A 23,024-nucleotide genomic window follows, 5' to 3' on the forward strand; every position below is an offset into this window, starting at 1 on the left:
TGTGTCAAGGTACGAAGATGTGTTTCCCAAGAGTTCAGGAAATTTAAGCCATTTGTTAAGAATATGTAGCTGTCCTCTCTAATGCAGCTGCTTTCCTAAGTGTCCTTTTCAGAGACTGTGGAAAAAAATCAACCTGCCTGGACTGTCGTGTTGCTGTAGTTGCCTTTGATCCAGCTCCCCATTACTATCTCATTCTGCATCAAGAAAACAAGCAGAAAGGGCATATGTTGTTTGCAATTCACTTGAAAGCAGTACTAGAATCTTCTCTACAGGGCGGGGAAACTTGTTGGCTTAGAAGAGGAAATTGCATAGTAAATTAATCCCTTTCCTAAGGTTTTGTCTTTTTCAGTAATCTAGGCAAATAAATGCAATGGAGACTTCTTCTTCCAAAGTTTGCTTTCTGTGCATGGTAGTGCCCAGAGGTGGCTGGTGCTGGTGGTGGCCAGTAAAAATGAATGGCCTACGTTACCTGTTAGCTTTCATTTATAGGGATGGAAATCTACAAATACATGTAGGAAGACAATATCTTGATTGCAAATTGAGAAGGAGGGGATACAATCCATGGAGCAAAAGTAGATAGTTATTTTACAATGATCCTTTTCATAGAATTATAGAATCATCAAGGTTGGAAAAGACCTTCAAGATCATCAAGTCCAACCATCAACTGATATTACTAAACCAGTTCCGTTAGTGCCACATCCACACATTACTTAAATGCCTGAGGGGATGTGGACTCCACCACTTTTTTAGGCAGCCTGTTCCAATGCTTCACCACCCCCTCATGAAGAAATTATTCTTAATGTCCAATCTAAACCTCCTCTGGCACTACTTGTGACCATTACCATAGAAGATTTTCAGCTGAGTAAAGCAAGTAAGTTTGAAGCCTTTGGCCTAGTGAGGAAAAGACTGGCCACACATTCTCAACATATTCTAATTACTCAAAAACAAATACTTGATTTTCTCCAACAGCTGGCACACCCTCATGAATTTTAGGGCCTAATTTCACAGCCCTGGCTCCCAGGCCTGTGAGGGATCCATCCCTCCTCTCCATTCAAGACATGCACCTCTTGCTGATCCAACTCATATTTCCTCATAATTTCCCCAACTCATATTGCCTCAGACTGCTGTAATTGTGAATAAATGTGAAACAAACACTGATGTGTCAACAAAAAAGTAGCTAAGATCAACACAACTCACTGTCGTGACCAAATACATTTTTGGTTAAGAGTGGATGAAGGAACAATGAAGGGAAAATATTCATCCAGTGTCTATCATTCCTTGTAAAGCTTATAAAGCAAAACTGAAACTGGAATCCTTCATGGAAACTTGAATTCTCTTTGAGCTATACAGATAGACCGTGGGTTCCACATCCTCCTCTGGCTTCCCTGTGTGTGACAAGAAGAAAAGCTTGGTTCCTTTTTTTTCAGCATTTTTGGCAAAACACCTTGTCAAATTTTGCTGCATTGCAAAGGCTTTCTGAAACACTGTGCTGATTGTTGTGTCCAGGTTTCAGGACAGGTTGCGACAGAGTTAATTTTCTTCAGAGTAGCTGGTATGGTGCTGTGTTTTGGATTTAGGATGAGAATAATGTTGATACCACGTGTTTCAGTTGTTACTGAGCAGTGCTTATACTGAGTCAGGGACTTCGGGCTTCTCATGCTGCACCGCCAGCAAGTAAGCTGGGTGCACACAAGAGGCTGGGAGGGGACACAGCCAGAGCAGCTGACCCAAACTGACCAGAGAGATATCTCATACCACATGGCATCATGCTGAACAATAAAATGGAGGGGAGCTGGTTGGGGGGGGTTGCCATTACTTGAGGACTGGCTGGGCATTGTTTGGTGAATGGTGAGCAATTGTGTTGTGCATCACCTGTTTGTTTTAATTATTAATATTATTGTTTTCTTCCCTTTTCAATTAAACTGTCCTCATCTCAGCTCATGAGTTCTTGCACTTTCACCTTTTTTTCCATTCTGTCCCTCATCCCACTGCAAGGGAGTGCGTGAATGGCAGTGTGGTGCTTTAATTGCATGCAAGGTTAAACCACAACTTTTTTTTTTTTTTTTTCCCAGCCATGATTCAGAAAAACCTTCGCTATACAACAGAGAGAGAAGTTTGCAGAAGACCTAAATTTGTGTGTCAGACAGAGGTAGAAAAGGCAAGAGCAAGGTAAACTACATGCAACTGCTCATTCTGGGGTGATGGATAATAAGTAGTGCGTTGTGAATGTAGTATCTTGAAGGGTGTTAAGGTGAAGGAGCAGCTGCGAAGGCAGTTGGAGGAGGGACATACCTTTCCTACATCGGTGTGTAGCCAGGTCAATGTTCCAGCCTGGCCAACAGTTTTAAAGCAACTCAGAAGCCTTGGGGGTGAAGGAATTTTGGGCATGGCCACAGAAAGTAGGAGATAATTCAACGTGTAGCAATGTTGTGAGGATCTGCTTATTACAGGGAGCTGTTGTATTAAAGCAGCTGATACACATGGAAGCAATAAAGTTTATGCACACTAGCCTTTTCTGACATCTGAGATCTGTTTTCGAAGCTAGGTATGAGTTTAGAAACAATTATTGTAAGAACAACCAGATGATCTGAGAGGTACACAGTAGTCAGCACAGTTGGAGACAAAAGGTGGGATTCTGCAAAAGAAGTTTTATGTAATTCTATGTAACAAACAGCTTTTTTTTTTTTTTTAATGCATTCTCTTGCAGCACACAGTGGTTTCTTTAAACAACACATGAAAGAACAGCTAAACATACTAAATGAAACGGGGATGGAAGTAGCAGGGGAGGGCTGTATCTGTCCTGTTTCTGGCATACTGATACGATAGTGGATGCATTTTTGTGTACCTACTCCAGTTTATCAAGGCTTTTATGTGTACATTCAACTCTTTGCCACTACGAGAACTAGTTTCATCTTTAGTTCAGTGTATATCTAAATTCTTTGCTCATTTGGCATCTTCCTTCCTGCCATAAGTCTTGACATAATGATTTGGAAAAATATTTTCATCTGCTGAACTGAAAAGACAATTTTGAAATGTTTCTGAATATGTTAAGTTGCCTGTATTTTCCCTAAACTTGGCAAAAATATGTAGTATCATATGCATATAAAATGTAAGTATTTGTTGTGTTATAATTGCCTATTTGTAATGTCTTGCAATATACAGGGGCTTTAAGCGTACAGAAGAATTTAAGGGTATTCCAGCTCACTGGGACAAATCCGCCCTGCCTGACCTGGGATTCAAGGTTTGGAAGTTTTTGTTTCATCTCTGCATCTTGTTCGTGTATGCAGGTTTGTTATGTCACAGTGCCCTTGTAGATGACTGTTTCATATGTAACATAATGCAGAGGTATCGGTGAGTTTGAGCCTGATAACACACTGGGCGAGCCTAGAGGTGAAACTGGAACCAAGTTTAATCTAGCAAATAGTGACAGTGTAACTATGGCAGCATTGATTTTCACTGCTACATATTAATCCCAGTCCTTGGCAAACTGGCCTGAAGGCAAATTAACGTATTAGCAAGACTGTTACTGATGCCCAAAAAAAAGCATTTTAAAATGCAGTCCAGCATGTCCTGAAACATCAGAGATGAACTGTGCCTCTAAACTTAAGGGTAGCCAGTCCCTGAGGTTTATGTAAGTAGACAGCTGCACATCTATGGAGCATTGCTGAAATCAGGTTGGCACGAGGATGTTAGCATAACTCCAGTGAAGTGAACTTTTTTTTACCTCTGTAACACAACCAGTTAATAGCTGCATGACTTACCTTTGTTGACTTTTTGCCTGTCTCCACCACCATCTCTGTCAACTGTAGTAATTATGCCTACAGAAGTGTTCTGATATGAATCATTAAAATGGCTAACCTGAAAAATGTAAGGTGCATGTCCTCAACAAGTTGTCAATAAAGAATGTCAGCGTTAGCCTTCCCTGTTTTTGATGTTTTTCAGGGAAACATGCAAGTAGAAAACTTTGCTTGATTTCAGGATTGTTATTTCAGGAACTGATTTTTGGCAGCATGTCCCTACTCTTCCCTAAAATGGTTGATCAGATAAAGCCTTTTCAATTTATTTCAAAACTTGACAAGCAGTGGAGATTATGTTCACTGGCTGTAGAGAGATAAACTATAAAGATTCAAGGATCATGGGTGTAGAGGTACTCGTTGATTTGCTGCAACATAAATTCTTCATTCTTTGTTTTTATGTACTCATTTCTTCTATGTATCTAGGTCCTGTTCGATAAGTGCTTGCACAGGTATCTGGCGCAGAGAGCAAAAGGGGTTGGTTGCACAAAAGTATGCAGCTCCTTCAAAGTCCTGTGGGCAAGCAACCTGGGTGTCTTAACCCTTAGTAGTTCACGTTCCCTAGCTGAGTTCACTTTTAGAGAGTAGGGATCTCTAATCTGCCTTTTATCCAAGAGTATTTTTGCTGTTCATATCTCTATTTCACAGAAAAGACTTTAAAGGTCTGAGTAGTGCACTAGGTAGGGTGGCTTTGTTATGATTTAGTAAAAGATGAGAGCCGCTTTTTAATCTCTTCCCCTACAGCTGATTGATCTTGACAGTTCTTCTGATGAATACAAGAAAGTCAAGGCGGACTTTCAACGCACAATGCCAAAAACAATTATTAAAAGGATTCGTAGAGTTCAGAACCCATCTCTCTGGGAACTGTATCAATGGTACGTGTAAAGTACTGCTCTGGTATGTGTGTATGAAGTTTGTTGTCTCTGCAGTTAGTTGTATGCTAAAGATAGACAAGCATTCCTGAAATGCAGCTGCGTTTCACAATCTGTTTCCACTCCCCCACTGCAATACCTACACAGATAAATACCTACACTTTATCTGTGTTACATACATAATATAAAATACCTACAAAATAAATAATACCTACAAAAAATACCTACAAAATAAACAATACCTACAAAATAATATAAAATACCTACAAAATACCTACACTTTATCTGTGTTATACAGATAAAGATGTACCAGGAAAACCAGAACTCAAGACGTAGAGCTCAGAATAATCAGATGAGCTCAGTGGGAGGAAACCTTTCTTCTGAGCAAATAGTTCTGATGTTGGCCGGGCCTGTGTCTAGGCCAGCTGCTTTCCACTGAAGCCTTGAAGCTGGAAGTCAGTCACATCTGGAGCTAACACTATTTTGAAGCTGGTCAGAACTGAAAGCTTTTACAACTCAGTGCAACACTCATTGAGGGAAAGCCTTAACATGAACTCCTGTGTTTAGCAAGTAATGGTAATCTCTCCCCCTCCCAAGCAGTGAATGGAACAAAACATTTTTACTTATTAAATATCTGGAAGCATTTGTGTACAATGAAAGCATATTTGTACCTGGCGAGAAAACACTGTACTGTGTCGGCCCAAAACTTAGGCATTTTCAGAATTTGTCTCTGAGCGCTGGTACAGCTGGAACCTGTCTAGTCACTGTAGAACTACAATGATACTGCTTCTCATTGCAGGCAGAAGGAACAAATGCAGAAGAGCAATGGTGGAAAGACAGATGAGCGTTTTTTATTTCATGGGACCAGCAAAAAACACATTGATGCCATCTGTCAACAAAACTTTGACTGGAGGATCTGTGGCCTTCATGGGACAGTCTATGGCAGAGGTTGTTTTTCAGCTCTTTCATTAACCTTAGGCTTGCTAAAAAAAAATCCCCGTAGCTGCTACAGAGGTGTAAAGTTAGAAAGGGGGCACTTGGCCATTCTGGGGCTTGTTGTGAACAATATGTGTGACTTTGGCAATGATCATTTGGAGCTAAGGCATAAAGAAAGGCCTTGGCCTCTGTGCTCCATTCTGTCCTTGAACAAAAACAAACAAGCTTAGTCCAGGCCTACTTCTGTTGCAGTTTCTCCCAGCTCCTGCAAATGCAACGTGGCATTAATTGTTTTTTGCCAGAAGCATAAATGCCATCCTGGTTACAAGCTTTTTGCCTTGTTAGAAAATTATATTCCTACCCACTGTCCTCTATACAGGAAAAGATCAACTTATCAGGTGGAACAGTCACGAGACATGCTGACTATCCACCCATGCAGCTGAATACTTAGAAACTATCTGAAGTAGTTTTAATGACTTTTAGTAGCCTCTATCAAGAGAGGAAGTTGGATGAGAGTGGGGAAGGTGGAAGGTTGGGGGTGGGGAGGTAAGCCTTAGAGGAATATGACCATATTTAAAACATGTTAAAAAGCTACTTGTGTGGCTTTTTAACATGTATGTTATGGAAAATAAAAGCGTAGGTAATACATAGTGGTTATTTTCACTAAGAAGGACATACAGGACAAGTGAAGGCTTTAGAAGGGTCATTCCTGAACTGCTCCATGGTCATGAGCGTGCTTTTACATTGTATCATATCTTTGCCTGCAATTCTGGTGTCTTACCAACTGTCTTGGTGTCTTTTTGCAGGAAGCTATTTTGCAAGGGATGCATCTTATTCTGACAACTACTGCAGGGAAGACTCATCCTCCAAGACCATGTTTCTGGCACGGGTGCTGGTGGGAGAGTTCACTCTTGGTAATTCTTCTTATGTTCGTCCTCCCTTGAAGGACGACCAGAACTTCTATGACAGTTGTGTGAATAACTTTTCAAACCCTTCTATCTTTGTCATCTTTGAGAAGCAGCAGATTTATCCAGAGTATCTCATAGAATATGTTGACCAGATAAGTGCAAGATTGTGGTAGCAGCAAAACAAATCACTGTTATGTTTAGCTCTTACGAACACTTTTCTAGTGTTGGCATAACTGAAAAAAGCGATTTTTGTAAGTTATGTACTTGGGCAGGTGAGCAGTTAGATGTTTATTCTCTCTATCCTTCCTGTGCAATAGAAAACAAGGGGTAAAAAGACGCAAAGGATGTTTTAGAATTAAAATCCTCAGTCCATCTCCTGTTTTTAGCAGGTGTCAGCTTTTCCTGTATGCCTAGCATTCTGAGGCTTCTATGCATTTACTAGATGGAGCCACTGATGGTTGTAACATGAAGATTGGCTATGACTGCCAAGTTTAAATAACATTTTGTTACAATTGTTTCAGGATAGATCTTTACCAATGTTCATAGTTCAGAGGTTGTCGCCTTCTACCTTTTTAACTCAAAATTTGATAAAACCTGCTTTTTTAATCGTCTCCTGCAACAGTAGACATTAGTGTTTGCAAATGAGACTGTACAGCCTGCCTCTTGTAGTTAACTCTTTGCATAAATTCTTAGCAGCACTGTTTTTTTTGTCCCTACATAACCAACAAAGCCTTGAAAATTAAAATTTCCTTTGTTGAACAGGAACAGAGACTTATTTTCACTTGTTAATTTCCTCATTTAAAACAAGTAGCAAAGACATGAACCAGAACAAGGGTTGCTTTGAGCTGTGATACTTAAGCAGCTGACTTTTATCAAGTAACTAACCTCTTTGTTTAGGTTTGTGAGAACACAAAGTTTTCATGCCTTTTGCTGTGCCTACAAATGAGAGAGTGCTGGCAGGTGTGGGGTGAAGAAAAGAGAAGGCAACTTCTCTTTTAAGACTATCATGCTTAGGAGTGAAATGCAGTGCTTGTACTGCTTGATTAGCAATAAAGTGTTTCTTTGAAGTATATTCATGGTTCTTTTATAACTGCTGTGAAAGACAGGGAATAACCATCTCCTGCTCTCATTAGGGGTACTGCCCCTTTAGTTGCAGGAGACAAGCTGGTTACCTATGTAATCAAGGTGTCAGGACTTCCTTGCTGGAAAAAAAAGTAGTTGACTGTGGGTAGTCTTCAGCCAATGAGCTGAAACTTCTAAAATCTCAAGATTAAGTTGAATAAGTTAATTGTTCTCAGCAAAAGATGTTGTATGTTATTAGTGTTGTACAGTTGGCATATGCCAATCAAAAATCTTGAACTGTCAGGTCTTTCTTAAGGTTAAAGTTGCTGATGCATAGATACTTACATCCTGCATTTACCACTGCTTTAATGCTCCTAAAAGAGTACTTGCCAGCTATAGTTTACCATAAATCTTTAAGATAGGTTTTGTCTACGACAAAAAGGCTACGAAGATGATGAGGGAGCCTCATCACCTTCCTCTTATGAGGAAAGGCTAAGAGAGATGGGCCTGTTTAGCCTGGAGAAGAGAAGGCTGAGAAGGGATCTTACCAATGTATATAATAAATATCTGAAGGAAGGGCGTCAAGACATTAGGGCTGCACTCTTTTCAGTGGTGCTCAGCAATAGTATGAGAAGCAACGGGCACAAACTGAAACACAGGAAGTTCCATCTAAACATGAGGAAGAAATTCTTTACTGTGAGGGTGAAGAACACTGGAACAGGCTGCCCAGAGAGGTTGTGGAGTCTCTTTCTTTCTCTGGACATGTTCAAAACCTGCCTGGACGTGATCCTGCTTGAGCGGGGGGGTTGGACTCCAGGTGTCCCTTCCAACCTGTGACAAAACTTCTGTGATTCTGTGACCAAAAAAAAGCTTCTCTCTACCTGTATTCTAGAAGCACTTTTTAATTCTTCTGAATGCTGGTTGACAGGTGTCTGTCAGGCAACTTTTTATTACTTCAGTGCTGTATACCAGGAGCTGAGCCGTGATTAGCCGGAACAAGGTTGTGCAGAACTCCTTTTTATATGAACTGTAAAACTTAGCAGCATGATACCTGAATGAAAATACCCCTTTTCATGTTTAAACCCAGTAAAATCCAGTAAGTATGTGGAAAAGCAAGTTGAGTATGTTCTTTCTCTTGAAAGATTTGTAATAGAACATACATGATGAGTCTAATGTCAGCAAATAATAATTAATTGAAGACAATATAGAATCATAGAATCATTCAGGTTGGAAAAGATGATCTAGTCCAACCTTTAACCTAGTACTAAAGTCCACCACTATACCATGCTACTAAGTTCTAAATCTACACAGCTGTATGATGTATGAAAGCTTGAGCTACTGTGCAGAAAAGATTTTCTGCCAAAACAAAGACATGTTCATCAGTATGTTTATGGCAAATGAGAATACTGATGGCATATGCCTTTCTTCTGAAATAGCTAAAGTCGTTGTTGAATACTTGAACCAAGTGAAAAGTCATTACACTTTTGCCAGAAAACGGAAACAAATATTTTTCATGCAAAAAGTTGAGATATTTTTAATAACAATTTTGATGGCTAATTTGGATAAAATTATTAATATTTTTAAAACCTTTATTCCTGGGGGGGAAATAAAAGGGGAGGTGGGTGTCTGTGCGTGTGCATGCATGTGTGTAAATGTGTGCATAAGTAAAGTAACAAACTTGAAGAAAATGGCTGGGTGTGTTACTTCGTCATCTCTTATTTCTCCAGTAACACCCAAAAGAGAAAAATCACCATTTTTTCCACTTTTGAAACTGCAGTGGTAAATTTCTTGTGTATGACAAATAAAGAGGCATTCAAACCACTAAATTTCTTGTATTCCCCTCTCCTCTGTCTAAGAGCACTGTGTTTGGTGACCTTTATGAGTTCTTGGAAACTTCTTAAAGATGTTGCTGTTAAGTAGTGGAATCCCTCTACAGCTGTCAGGATTGAATTTAGAAATTTATTTTATTTTATTAGAATTTATTTTAACCGAGTTAAAAGTCGTTTGCATTAAAGCTAAACTTTAAGCAAAAAATGATATTGAGCCTCTTTTCTGAGTGATAAGGATCTCTCTTTACTACTTAAGACAAAAGAAACAGCATGAACAGTGTAATAGTCTTTCACTCTCTCTCCCCCTCACTCACTCCCATGCCACATGAGGAGAAAGATAAGCTGTGGAGGTTGTTTCCTTCTCCTAGTAACAGGTCCATTCTGCTAAGACAGATGGCAAGCCTGCAGAAGCCAAACAGCTTTCCTGTGCATGCCAGTAGTGCAGTGCGGGGCACGGTAGCTTATGGCTTGCCCCTGCACCAGTCTGGGCACAGGTCTGATGGCCAGCCAAGGTCAACCCACCACACTGCTTATGAGGCTGACCTGTAATCAGGTGTGTCAGGACATTCTGCCTAGATTTTATAAACTGTGGTAGTCAAAGTCCTGTCTATCAGTGGCGGTAGCAAAGGAGTGGCAGCGCACCAGCCAGTCGCGATACCTGCAGCAGGGGTGGTGGGTAAAAGGAACTTCGGTGGCTGACACCAGCTGGGATAGTGTGTTCAGTGCTGCGTGGCTTGGAGAGGGAGGACTTGCACCCACATTCACCTCTTAGAAACCATTGCTCAGAGCTGCCTCTGAGCTGAAGGGCAAGTGAGAGTTGTGCAAATGCTGCTTCACTAGGTATGCTTTTTCAAACACAAAATCTAGGAGGGATGACTTATACTGCCAGGGTGATTCGTACTTACTCATTTTGCTGTTTCATACCCAGGGTTATTGGTACTCACCCATTTTACCAGGAGACAGACTTCACAGACCATGTCAAACTCGCTCCTAAATAGCTCCCTGGCACATCCCATTTCAGGTCTGGCCACAGACTCACTTCTCCTTGCAAAAATCCTAGCAATGGAGGGAAGCCTGCATCCCGCCTTGGACACAGCCACAGCACCCAGCAGTGCAGGGAGCAAACTTCTTAGGGACCGATCAGACATCAGAGCAGGGCCAGTGTGAACCAAGCAATGAAATAAAGAGCTCATAAGTCAGTCTGAGATTCTTTTGGCATATTTACTATTGTAATTGCACAGAAGGATCTGATACTAGGTGAAGCTGTGTCTAAGATGGAAACATCATTTAACAAAAGGAAATGAGAAGTTGGTCATTTAAGAAAGTGTCACATACAGAAGAAATGCAGCGTTTTAATGCCAAGTTAGAATAGAGCACTCACATTTGCAATCAATCCAGCATAATAATTTGTAATACCCGACTGTTTTTCCAAGGATACTGAAGTACAAAACTGTAAAGGTTTTCTATCATCTCAGCAGTCTCATTAAAAATACTATTTTATACCAACAGATTTCAGTAATGATTGCAAAGTCCCAGAAGATGTTTTTAATAGAAGCTTTCCATTACCAAGCAGCCTTTGCTTCATATCATGTCAGAGATGAAGACCCATTTTTAAAACAGACATGCCCAATTTTAAACATACCCACAGCTCAGCAATGCAAGACAACACACTTACTGTTTCTGAGGCGAGAAATTATTTTAAACCACTTTCCTTATTCCTCCCCAGAATGAACTGCTGTACTTAGCTTTCTAAGAAACATTTTTGCACCAGAAATGCTAACTCTCCCTAACTTTAGGATACAAAGTTATGTTTTGATGTTGCAACTATAAATGTACCTTTAAAAAAAAAAAAAGAAAAAAAAATATATTATTGTTATGGACTTCTAGAGCCAAATCTGCTCAGGATCACATTGGGAACAGGGTATATCGGGGCCCAAACACCCTGTGATTACTACTCTGTTACCAGTTCCTTTTTGGAGCACTGCTGTCAGTCTCCTGTCTCACTTTTTGCCAACGCTTCCAGGGGACTAGAGCAGGGCTGTTCCCTCAACACAACTCTTTCCTTAGGCATGTTGCTGAGCCCACGCAGCCTGGGAGAGGCCCAGCATCATTAAGTATCCTGGTGAAATGGAAGACTGTGCAGTGTCTGGTGGCTGTATCAGCAGCTGTTGTTTAAGAGGAAGAAATAGTTTGGGGCTCTTGCTGTGTTACTGGAAAGCTGGCATCCTGTTCTCTGTCTTACTTCTCTAGCTGGCTCACTAGGCCTGCGTCTAGAACAAGGGATGACGTACTTTCAGAAATCTGCCTTGACTTACAGATGCAAAAAAAAAATATTTCCTCTGTTCTATACCACTACAGGTTGACAGGTGAAAACAGATACTACTTCCTTTACAGTTTAGCCTCTACAGTTTGGTCTTTTTCCCTTTTTGAGAAGGTAACCAAAAATTTTGCAAGGGAGCTGGAAAATAATGACTTTAGCTCATACTCAAGTGAGTTTATTTGCATGAGTACTGTCTGAATTCAGCTTAGAAGTAGCTGGGAAAGATTCGCAGTGCAATTTCTGAGCCTGTAAAATGTGATGCACAGTTGTGGCCACGGCAGAACTGTTTTTTGTTTGTTTGTTTGTTTGTTTTTCCAGTGGAGTTAACATGGCAATCAAGATGATAGCATTCTGTTCAGCCCCAGAAACATGAGTTGTTCAGCTACTCTACACAAGTGGCACTGTCTCAGATAAATACTGAGAGTACAAACAGGATTCAGATAAGAAGGCAAGTGCTGTTCAGATAAGAACAGCCCATACAAAAGCACACACCGGTTTCATGTATGTTGCAGTAATCATTCCAAAATGAAGCACACAAAGACCTGATAATTTACATATGGAAGAAAGTAAAAAATAAAAATAAAAATAAATGAGGAGACAAACAAGCCTTTAATGGCTGAGTTATTTAGACTTTGGCATGAGCTTTCTGCTCAGTCAGGTAGGTAGGAAGTTTTAGGCAAGGATCATCCATCTTTTTGCTATTTGTATACATAAGCTGGCCAGAAAATCAGCTGTAAGCACACCATTTTCAAGAGGAAAAAGTGATGAATAACATGTAGAAATCAGAATATATAAACCCTGTTGCTTTACTACTAGCAGTCACTCCATAACTAATCCATATAATCACTGTCTGTAACAGGGCACTTCTGTTTAGCATGACAGGGATGCTCCTTGGAAATAGGGACAAATCCATGAATGTCACGTTAGTACTTCACTGCTACCTCTACAGTTCTGATGAAAAAAAAAGAAATCCCATGAAAGAAAAAGACAACGTCTTCCAGGAGCAAGATACAGTAATTTGATCAGCGTTAAGGCAGCATGTGGGAAGAAGGCAGCAAAAGGTTCTTGCTGGAGAGAAACTACAGCTAGGGATCAGCGAACAGATGGCTCCTTCCAGCAATCCTTGCAGAGAAGCTGAGCAGTCAGTCTCTTCCCACTGCTGCCATGGCACTTCTCTGTGCATCCCACCTAGAGACATGTTGTACTTAAGGAAACCTCTAGCAGAGTATATCAACAGGCAGAAGGTCAACACTTGTAAGGAACTAAAAGGTGCTTCCTTGTCCTTACAATTCCAGAAGTTTTTTTTTTCTGTTTATAAAAACTAAAAACCAACCAACACCTAAAAAAAAAAAAAAAAAAAAAGACCCTCTAATTGAGATAATCTCCTATAATGGTTTTGTTTTCTTGCTTTACAGCCCCCTGAAGTTTTCAAGTCAATCAGTCACTGCTGTATGTTGCCCTACGAGTTACGTGGTGATTGAATGGCTTTGTAGAGGAGTAGGAAAGAGCACGGAGGGAATGTGAAGACAGGAAGCATACTGCTGCTCTGGCTGTGAAAATGATGTGCACAGCCATACAGCTTGAACTGATCTGTTGCTGTAGCAACTGGTAATCCCACCTGAGTAGAGTGAGGCACTTGGGACATGACCTGCTCCAGAGTCACATAAGTCAAGAGAGCTGCTGAGACTGATCGTCCTGGACCCCACTCCCTGGACATTGGCTTTAGTGCATGCAGCACTGTTAATTTCCCTGAGTCAATGAGCTAGTCAATGGCGTCAGCTGCAATGCTTGGAAAAGAAAGGCCTCAGAGCAGTGAAGCAGACATTATACCAACATCTTCTGATTACCCTTAAATCTTCCCCAGTCCTCCTGCTTCCTTTAAATTCATCTCTTATTTTCCTCCACCTTTCCAACATCAGTTCAGTAACCAGCGAAATGGCTACCATCTCATTTCTTTGATCTTAGTTACTGGAACTTAACTGGCAAACAGGGGAATTCTTCATTCCTTTTCAGTCATGTCGATGCAACGTGCCAAGTGCAAATTGTTAATTTAAGTGTATTTCAAAACATTTCAAAAGCATGAAGAAGGTGCTGCTCTTTCCACTTTACAGACATAAGGAGAGGTTAGGTGTGCAGGAGACTCAGCTTTGATTTTCAGTACAGTTCAGGATAAAATCCAATGCACTGAATTTCAGCTCTTTTGCTATAACTGTGGTGCCTCTTGGGCTTTTTCTGGAGTAGGGATTTATAAGTGCATCAGCAGAATGTGTCAGATAATGAATGGTAATTAAAACCTATCGTAAATCTAGTGTACACTTAACACCTGCTCTGTTCACTGAATTTGAGCATTGAGAAAGCCTCTTACAGATGAGTGAAAGGAAGTGTAATGTAGAAAAGCTAGTGAGAGTGGCTTGCTTCTTTACATACACTATTCACAGCAATTTGAAAACCACCAAGTGACTGTGAAGCCCGGACCTCGTTTTAAAAAGTGGTTTGAATCTCTCCCATAGGAGGACAGTCAGACAGCACCTACTGACCTTCACTGGGACTTAGGCTCCTACCTGTCATTGGGGTTTTGAAAAATAATTATACCCAGTGAGTCACTAAACAAGGGGTCCTATCCCAAGAGGTTTCAGGATGTACATTTTCTTTTAGCGAGATTCTAGTGTAATGTAGACTCCATTTTTTGGTCCAAGCGTGGCTTTCGATTTCAGCTGCAATGGAATCTGAAAGGCAAAAGAACATCTTATGTACGATTGTATGTACTAGTTTATGTGTACGTTACAGCCCCACATACAGACAGCCATTTTTGCTGGGGGACCAATTCATACCAGGATTACTGTAGAAGCTGTAAAGTGCTTGTTTTACAGTCAGCTGTGGTAGTATAATATTAAATAGAATTTACAGCCAGAGGCTGAGGCAGTAGTTGCCCAGGTATATTGTAGATCTGAGCAGAAAGAAATTAACTCTGTAAACTCTCGAGCTGCTGAGTAAGTGGCAGGTGCAGTATATATAGTAATAGGTGTATACTAAAGTGCTAAGGTCCTAGGAAAGATGTACACCTATCCTCACCCCATATAAATCAATGGATTTTGACTGCAGTGTTGCTACACTGCTCTCCACCAAGACAGAGGTGTGTAACTTTTGTTTTATTGCAAAAATAATAAGGGCAAGCACATTTTGATTAAAACATGCAGTCCAGGTCTCTTGTCCCTCCTTATTATGGAACTAGTTCTAGCAGTTTTCTCTAATGAAGAGAGAGCCATAAAGGCAAGTCAGTTGTCATGTCGAGGACACACTGCCAACTCACTGAAATTGACAAGTAAGACTTTTAAGCCTCTGCATGTACAAACCTCAGTCTCTGGGCAGATCTTAAATTGAAACTTCTGCAAAATCCTTAGCAGAGTCATTTTAGTCTCCAGCAAACCCATCTTCATGCCAATACAGCCACGGGGCCCTGCCCCAAAGGGCAGGTATGCAAAGGGATGTTGTTCCTTCTTGGCCTCCTCTGTAAACCTAGAAGGTGAAGAGGTAGAAAACAGTTCAAGAAATGTTTTTTACTCCTGATTCTAAGTTATTTTATTCACATCTCAGAAGTGGTTACTTGTATTGCTTTTAATGGACAGACCAATGGGACTATTAACAGATTATGTACTGATGGGCTGATGCTTTTAAATCAACTGATAACTGATTTACAGGCATCAGCCTTTTTCAGCTGGTGATTGCAGGAGAGGACAGACATTAGTATTACTTGCAACCTGTCTTTAATGAAATGCCTTCATTCAATGACCATGTTCAGAAGAATGACATGCTAGATGTGGAGACCTGTGCATGTTTCAGGGAGAGATTACAGCTAAGAGGAAGCCAACAGACTGGAATGCAAACTATGCAGAATTAGCAATGGTGTTTCCCTGCTGTGCAATGCAGAAGCAAACCAACAGGAATAGGTTTTAGCCTTCCTGATTTCTCTTTGAAGCTTGCAAGGGGTGATGAAATCATCTCATGGGATTGGACAGGTCATGGAAGACAGTTGTTATGATTCATTGCAGCCCTTCTTTCTGCTCTTGGCCCAAAGAGACCAGGTTCCTAGCTGGGAAGCATTGAAATTGCAGACCCTTCTGTTTTTAGAGCTGAAGTACCTCAGTCTATTTGGAGAGAATGATTAATGTGACACTTTGTATGCAGTCTTGCATCAACTAGGTCGCTCTAAAATACTATATCAATCCATTAGAAATTAGGCTTTTTTTTTTTTTTTTTTTTGTTCCCCACAAGGAAGGAAACAAAACTACTATTCGAACAGTGGTTGAAAGGAAAAAGGTAAACTCTGTAAGCTAACATCTACAAAGATGGATGTATACTGGACAAAGTGTTCTTGAGTCAGTGCAACTTGTTAGGGTCAACGAATAATCAACAAGGTGAGGCTCTACCCTGGCCCACGATAAGTCACTGGTCAGAAAAGTTCCTTAACATGAGCAAACCTTCACAGAGGTGGCATTACCCTGGAAATCTACACAGTCCTCCCAGCTCACAGGGTATTTGGAGCTGTTCTGGTAGTAGAGAACTACTTGTCCAGTTCTGCATGCAGATAAAGGTTCTATAGGTGTCCTTGAAAATCTTTTGCCCACTTGCATACTGTTTGCAAGAACTTTAGACTGCTAAGGCCCAAAGAACTCTTGCAGTATTTAGAGATGTGAAGCAATACGGGCGATTTTGAGGTCTGGAAAAAAAATAACAATGTATATTTCTGCTAACCCTATCCCCATGCTTAGACACCCTAAATAAGATTTGTACACTACTCCATGGATACTTCCATGCAAATGGGTTAATGTGATTCTTGCCTTGCTCACCCTCATATATCATTCTGGTAAATTTAAAGCCTGCCTTATATTATTCCTGAGGCAGATTTCAAAAAGAAATATTAGGAAAAAAAATGACCATAGCAGAACTAATTTATTATTTGTTAAGCTCTTATTTTATAATTCTTACTAACATTACCAACTGATATAAGCTGGGGAGGGTGTTAGTAATTATGCTTCATTCCTCAGGGAAATTTCCAAAGGGAATTCATCTCAGATTCATTATGTACAGCATTGTATGAGTCAACGGGACTGCAGCCACCATTTTAACCCATAATGCACTTTCATACCATTGTTAAGGTGTTGAATAAACAGTTAAGACAGCATTTCTAGATAAACTTAGCTTAAAACAAACAAAAAACCAACCAAACAAACAAAAAACACCTAGACTTCCAGCTATTGCTAAGATTCCTCCTCAAAAAAAGCTCTGAGCTTCTATAACCCTGGCATTGCTCTTCTTCATGACTTAAGGTGCCTGGTACAGCATATACCAAAATTTGCTCCAGACAGAATCCACTGGGCAAGCCCACCTACACGCGTGTTGACCTGCTGGTGAGGATGGCCCTGGTCTGCCTTGCATCACACTCAGTCCTTTGCAGAGCGTAAACTTTTTTCTTAGTAGACTTTTCAACACAGTGGTATCTTAAAATACAGCTGTCCATAAAACAGCTTAAAACAAAGCTGTCTACAAAACAAAATTGTGCTTTTACATAGCACCACATCAGCTAAAGCTCTGTGGGCCTTCCCCATAAGCTCAGCGCAGGAACTGTAGAGTAGGGGAAGGTAACACAAACACAACTTGACAGGGGTCCCTGCAGCTGAAAATAATAAATGTTCCGTGTGAAAGTATGTCTTGCTAAGCAGAGCTAAGAAACCAGGATCCTAGCTTAAGGACAGAGAGGAAATTCCCAGTGGGAGATGGGACAGGTTCCCCGCTCACAGCATATCCAAGCCATAACAAGATCTGAGGTGAAAAGGCTGCTCTAAATCAGCCAGGCATTGTACGAGTTTCCCGTATAGCTGCTTGCCAGTAAATATACTGTCTTACTACAGAACTTCTACATCCACAAGTAACACTATTTGTAGCAGCTGATTGGGAAACATCTAAAAACCTGAGTCCTGTTTCAACTGTTTACCAGACTTTGCACTCTCTCTAGGATGCACCACTATTACCAGTTGTCTGATTTGGTAGAAAGAACATATTTTATGATCTAAATTAAATTGCACTCCTCTTGAGGGGGATACTGGTTCAGGTGAATTTGGGGAGACTGTGGCTGTGAAGCAGTACCTGGTGTCTCCACTGGACAGGCTGGAGTACTGCACCCACCCTGATATGTGAAAGAGCATTTAAGGCAGGCCTTTGGTCTCAAACATTCCTAACATGACCTGCAGATTAAGAATGGAAAGCATTACAGCACATACCTCTCAGGAATGAACTTCTCTGGCTCTGGCCAGAACTCGGGGTTGTGGTGGAGATGTCCAACTGCGGTTTCAATGACAGCCCCGGCTGGAATATGCTGTCCCAGCACTACACAGTCCTTAGCAGCTTCCCGAGTGAACCTGCAACAGTAAGTGTCACATATCCCAGATGATTAATAAATGTGAAGACACAGCAGGAAGGAGCCATAAAAGTCAGTCTCTTCAGCTGGACTGACTTTGCAGTTTAGGGAGTAAAACTTTCCCAGTATATAAATACAGCAACCATTACTGGTGCTAGTGTCTTCGCAGATTACTATCAGCTCCAACTACCTATAAACACACATCCCCAGTGCAGCTAGCTAACTTTTGTCCTTTTCACAGTAATTTCCGGTTGCTTATTATTTTCAGAAACGTTAACTGTTGAACTGCAATTTTGCTGCTAAAGTCAGCTTCAGACCCATTTCTTATGAAAATTGCAGATGAAATGCGTCAGACATCACTAATAACAGGCAGAAAGAGTATACTGTTTTGCCTTCAGGAAAAGCTATATCAAATACAGTTTTCGAGTTTTATTTGAGAGGCTCCCCCAGTCTGGGACTGCACCTGAAACTTAGCAAGGAACGGTTTTAATGTTAGGGCTAGGTGCTCTGCTGCTGCTACAGAAATACAGAAAATTCACAAACCATTGAAAACCTGCAGCTCACATGCACTCATCAAGGATAGGCAAGATGTCAGCAACATAACTGTCCAGTTTCCTCCCACCCTGCGGTGGCAGACGATGGAGTGGGACTGTCCTTAGGGACCTCACCGTGACAACAAGACTGAGACAAGCAGCCTGCCTGCAGCCAAGCTTGGGTCTGTAAACCCTGTAAAAATGCCGTGTGGGTGTGCATGTGTACAGGGATAGATTCTGATATGGCTCTTTCGGAGCTTGGGTGGTCACTGCAGACCCCAGCCCGGCTGCAAGCAGCTGTGGGCTCTCTCAGCTGGCAGCTATTCCCCAGCACCAGCTGGGAGCACAGGGGCTCCCTTTGCTGCTCCCTGCACTGAGCCTAAAAAGTTGAATGAAGATTTCAGTTGCAGGGCTGTCAGTCGAGTGTTATTATAGAAACACATTCTTTCCTTGCTGTCACCCAGTTTCTCTCTCTCTTGTAGACAAATAAATAGCAGAGACTCCAAACCTGGAACAAAATCCTGACATGTTAAGGAACACATTGACAAGCCATCCTTCTCATCCTTACATGAATTTGGTGACAGTGGAAACATGAGTTTTGTGGAAGAAAATTCTCTGGCTAGTAAATTAATTTTTTAAAAGAATCTCATTTTATAGAATGCTTGGCTGCTACTGAATTTTCTTCAGAATACAGCGTTATCCTTGTCATAGGCAATTAGCAACTTTACAAGGTACTGGGCTGTCCTATCCATTGCACATCCCTCAGAGTAAAAGCCAGACCAATAAACCACCAATGCCCGTGGACATTTGGAACAACTTTGCTCCATTCTCATTTTGTTTCCCATCTGACAGACATTGATTGTTTCCCTGTGTTTCACCTGAAACTCAAAGATCGCTGATGCTTTAACTAGTGAAACAATTTCCACTGGTATACCACGTATAACATAGTAAAACCCAGACACCTCATCTTGAAGCAAGTATCTTTGACATTTAGTCTCTGAGCAACCCTGTCGATGTCCATAGAAAAAACTTGACTTGCAATCTTTATGAATGTATAAAAGAGAACATGATTTTAAGCCCTTTTATTTTAAGGTGTTTGCAATTGTGGGTCAAGTTTTTCAAAGGCTGTCACAGTAAGCTCAGCTTTGGCTCATTTCCAGTCCTCTGAAATTCCCCCTGGCTTCATGAGAAGCAGCAAAACCAGCTAACTGCTTTGCAAAGTTCCACTCTTAACATTTACACTTGCGATAACTTGGAAATTTGACAATCATACAGTTTATAATTTCTTTCACACTTTCCTTTCAGTTCACCAATATAACTTAATAAACTTAGTCTTGGGTGGATTGGGACAAAACTTTCAAAATTTAATGGATGTAGCCATTAGCTTAGCGATATTATTATAACACAGCACTAGTGCGAAACAGTATGGGCCCTAGTCAAACAGACAGAGTTCAGCTTTCTGAATGTGCAAACCTTCCAAACCAGGGCCTTAATGAATAGTGGGTAACTTAACCACCAACCAAGAGGCCAGGGTAGTTCTTTGCTCCCTGTCCCTGAAAAAAACAGCAGCATCTGGCTTTCTCAGGCCAGTCCTGCTGCAGAATGGCTCCATCTTCCAATCTTGGGGGATGTGAAGAATGTTGAGAAAGCAATCTTGGCCAATCTGTCATAAAAAAGTGACTTTTGAAATACTAGGATTAGCCAGTTTTCCTGCAATAGGCCACTTTATATCTTTCAAATGCACAAGCAGTATTGATGTTGGCACAGAGATCAAGGGCACACTGGTCTTCCAACAGCAGATTTCCATTTTATTTAGCTAGGGATATACCCGGTGGAATGTGGAGGGGAAAAAAAAGTACCTGAATGCAGGTGGATACATGCGCAATGTCTCTGCAATCACCATGTCCAGATAAGGGAGTTCTTGTACATTTTGATAATCAGGGACCATCTGAAAAGGCAGGAAGAAAGGAACAATTACATTTTTCTCACATTTAAGTGCCAAACTCATCTCAGATTAGCTTTTAAATCATCTATTTTTACTGGGCATTTTTCCTGTAGAAGAACTCGATGTCTCATCTAAAACAGTAAATGATAAAATTATACAAAAATGTGGGCAGTAATTAAATGTGTGTATAACATTCCTTTCATCATCAAAACACTTTGGTGTGCAGCCCAGCTGAAGATATAATAATAAATCAACTTGCTAGAAAGTATTTTAAATAGGGCATTGCAGGGAGCATTAATAGCTCCAGCAGTGATATTGTTTTATTCATGCACTGAAATCCGCACTGGACCCTGGTTCCTTCCCAAGGCCAGGAGCATGGCAGACTGGGAGCACTTTCTTCGTAAGAACCAGCAAATCGGTTATTCGTTGTCGATGTTGGAGCTAACCCTTTGCCCCTTCCAGGCACTCAAGCAAAGTGCTAGAGCGCCGTGAGGTCTGCGGAGGGGTGCGAGATGGCACTGGGACTCCCGGCAGCCGACAAGGAGCGGCACGCAGCGGCGAATTGCTCTGCCAGGTAGCGGGGCGTGAGGGCAGCTCAAATCCTGCCCAGCAAGACTGCAGTGGTGAAGGCTGTTCCTCCCTGTGGCCATCCCTTGTGAGACAATGCTTCATTTTGCTTGGGTGCAATGCTGGAGCCCACATTTTCATCAGACTGCAAAACTTCCCGACCCATGACAAAGAGTAGTGAGCACCAAAACGCAAAGAGCAGCGTAGCTCAGAAGGCTTTGCCCTTGGACAGGCAGCAAACAGGCGATGGGAGACAGCAAACCGAGGGCGACCAGCAGCAGCAATGACACAACTCAGCACACAGATGCATGGATAATTCATCCCTGTTGCCTTCCCCGGAAAAAGGACATTTTTCCCGTCATTATTCAGCGCTCTCAGCAGAGGGCAGCCAAAGTACATCTAATAACCTCGTCAGGAGAGCAGAGTTTTGTTTTAAATTAGAGCATCTCCTAAGAACTGACATGGAGTAAATTGGAGAAAAGCACAGACGTCAGACTAGACTAAACCTTTTATGAAGATTTGGGGCCCCTGCCGTTCACAAAGAGGACTGGATTCCATCCTTCCTTTATTTACTACAGCACTTTTCATGTATAATGCATATTTTATTGAATTTTCATGCAAAAACATATGGTACATACTGCAAATACTAAGCAGAGAACAACTCCAGATGGTATGCAGAAAAGGCGTACAATAGAGCGAGGATACCTTGCTGGATTAGGGTATCCCACTTATTCAGAACTAAGCCACCATGCACCATTTCACATTAACTGATCTTTTCTGGGAAGGAAATAGATACATTCTATTATCCCCCCCCCCCCCCCCCCCCTTTTTTTTTTGGCTCAGGAGAGGAAAAGCAAAAACAGAGAAAATAATTTGCACATGCTGAGCAGAACCAGTGTGTCTGCTCCTCTCGTATGGAAAAAAAAAAAATAAAAGGAAAAAATATGCAACTCAGCTTGTCAATATATGAAGTATTTTGTCAGTATATGTCAGATATTATCAATACAGGAAGTATGACTACACTGACAGCAGTTCAGTGTTATTTTCATACTGCAGCAATGCCTGTTAACTCAAACCTTTGGCTTAGGTCGATGGTTATCAGACAAAGGACTAGGAGACTAAAACACAAAAATGGCAGCAATGTCATGAGAACCAGGGCGGAATGCTGTGCCCCAATAATTTATGTAAAACCAGAGACAGGAGGACGAGTTTTATCAGCTGTGTTTTGCAGAAAAGGACCTGTGGTTCAGAGGCTACCTGCCATGCCCAGGGTCGCTCAGGAGCTCAGTAGCAGAGACTGGAAATGACTTGTGATCAGACTCCATATTCAGGCTTTCATGGCAAAGTTACCTTTCTTCGTGACAGCGTAGGCACTCCAGGCTTTGACGCAAATGCATGCTGTGGTGTGTATTCCACCCCCCCCCCCCTAATTTTACATCTCTCTTTCAGACCCTTCCCCTCTCCTTTTTCTCCTGCATCTCTCTGAATCCTGGGTCACCACCTCAGCCCTGTTCCTGCTGTCCCTGCCCATCTCATGGAAAGCGCTCAGGCTCAGAGGGAAGGAGTGTTGGAGCCAAGATCACACCATGATGTGCCCAATTCCCTGAGCCATGCGCTCTCCACTGGTCCTTCCTGTCTCTCTCATAATCCCCCTACTTACTTCTGGAGTCAATAATTAAGATAATTATACGGTAACCTGATATAATAAGTAGCCACTAAATCAAACCATACATCAACAAATAATATAACACTAAATTATGGGAGCTTTGATTTGCTCTTTCAAATTGCTTCTATACCTTGCGGGGATTAGCAGTTTAGAAAACAAAGCAAAGGTGCAAAACCA

At 41.4% G+C, this 23,024-nt stretch overlaps 2 protein-coding genes across 13 annotated transcripts in view; one reads left to right on the plus strand and one right to left on the minus strand.

Moving 5' to 3' along the window:
- LOC310899548 (protein mono-ADP-ribosyltransferase PARP12-like) overlaps window positions 1-9,606 on the plus strand; it is a 16,317-nt gene extending 6,711 nt beyond the window's left edge. The window contains exons 7-11 of the mRNA XM_083836019.1: window positions 2,025-2,169; window positions 3,163-3,241; window positions 4,539-4,669; window positions 5,466-5,614; window positions 6,409-9,606. Of these exons, the coding sequence (XP_083692145.1) occupies window positions 2,025-2,169; window positions 3,163-3,241; window positions 4,539-4,669; window positions 5,466-5,614; window positions 6,409-6,683 (779 nt within the window). The 3' untranslated portion in view covers window positions 6,684-9,606. The remainder of the gene's footprint in view (window positions 1-2,024; window positions 2,170-3,162; window positions 3,242-4,538; window positions 4,670-5,465; window positions 5,615-6,408) is intronic.
- A 1,000-nt stretch (window positions 9,607-10,606) lies between these two features.
- The window catches only part of TBXAS1 (thromboxane A synthase 1), a 267,215-nt gene continuing 254,797 nt past the window's right edge, over window positions 10,607-23,024 (minus strand). For all 12 annotated transcript variants that reach the window (XM_083830333.1, XM_083830331.1, XM_083830330.1 and 9 more), the window contains 4 exons: window positions 20,529-20,617; window positions 18,000-18,137; window positions 15,075-15,237; window positions 10,607-14,447 (listed from right to left, as the gene is read on the minus strand). In XM_083830333.1, the coding sequence (XP_083686459.1) occupies window positions 14,373-14,447; window positions 15,075-15,237; window positions 18,000-18,137; window positions 20,529-20,617 (465 nt within the window). In that variant the 3' untranslated portion in view covers window positions 10,607-14,372. The remainder of the gene's footprint in view (window positions 14,448-15,074; window positions 15,238-17,999; window positions 18,138-20,528; window positions 20,618-23,024) is intronic.

This window comes from Anser anser (genome assembly GCF_964211835.1).
Source record: "Anser anser genome assembly, chromosome: 1".
Taxonomy (NCBI): Eukaryota; Metazoa; Chordata; class Aves; order Anseriformes; family Anatidae; genus Anser; species Anser anser.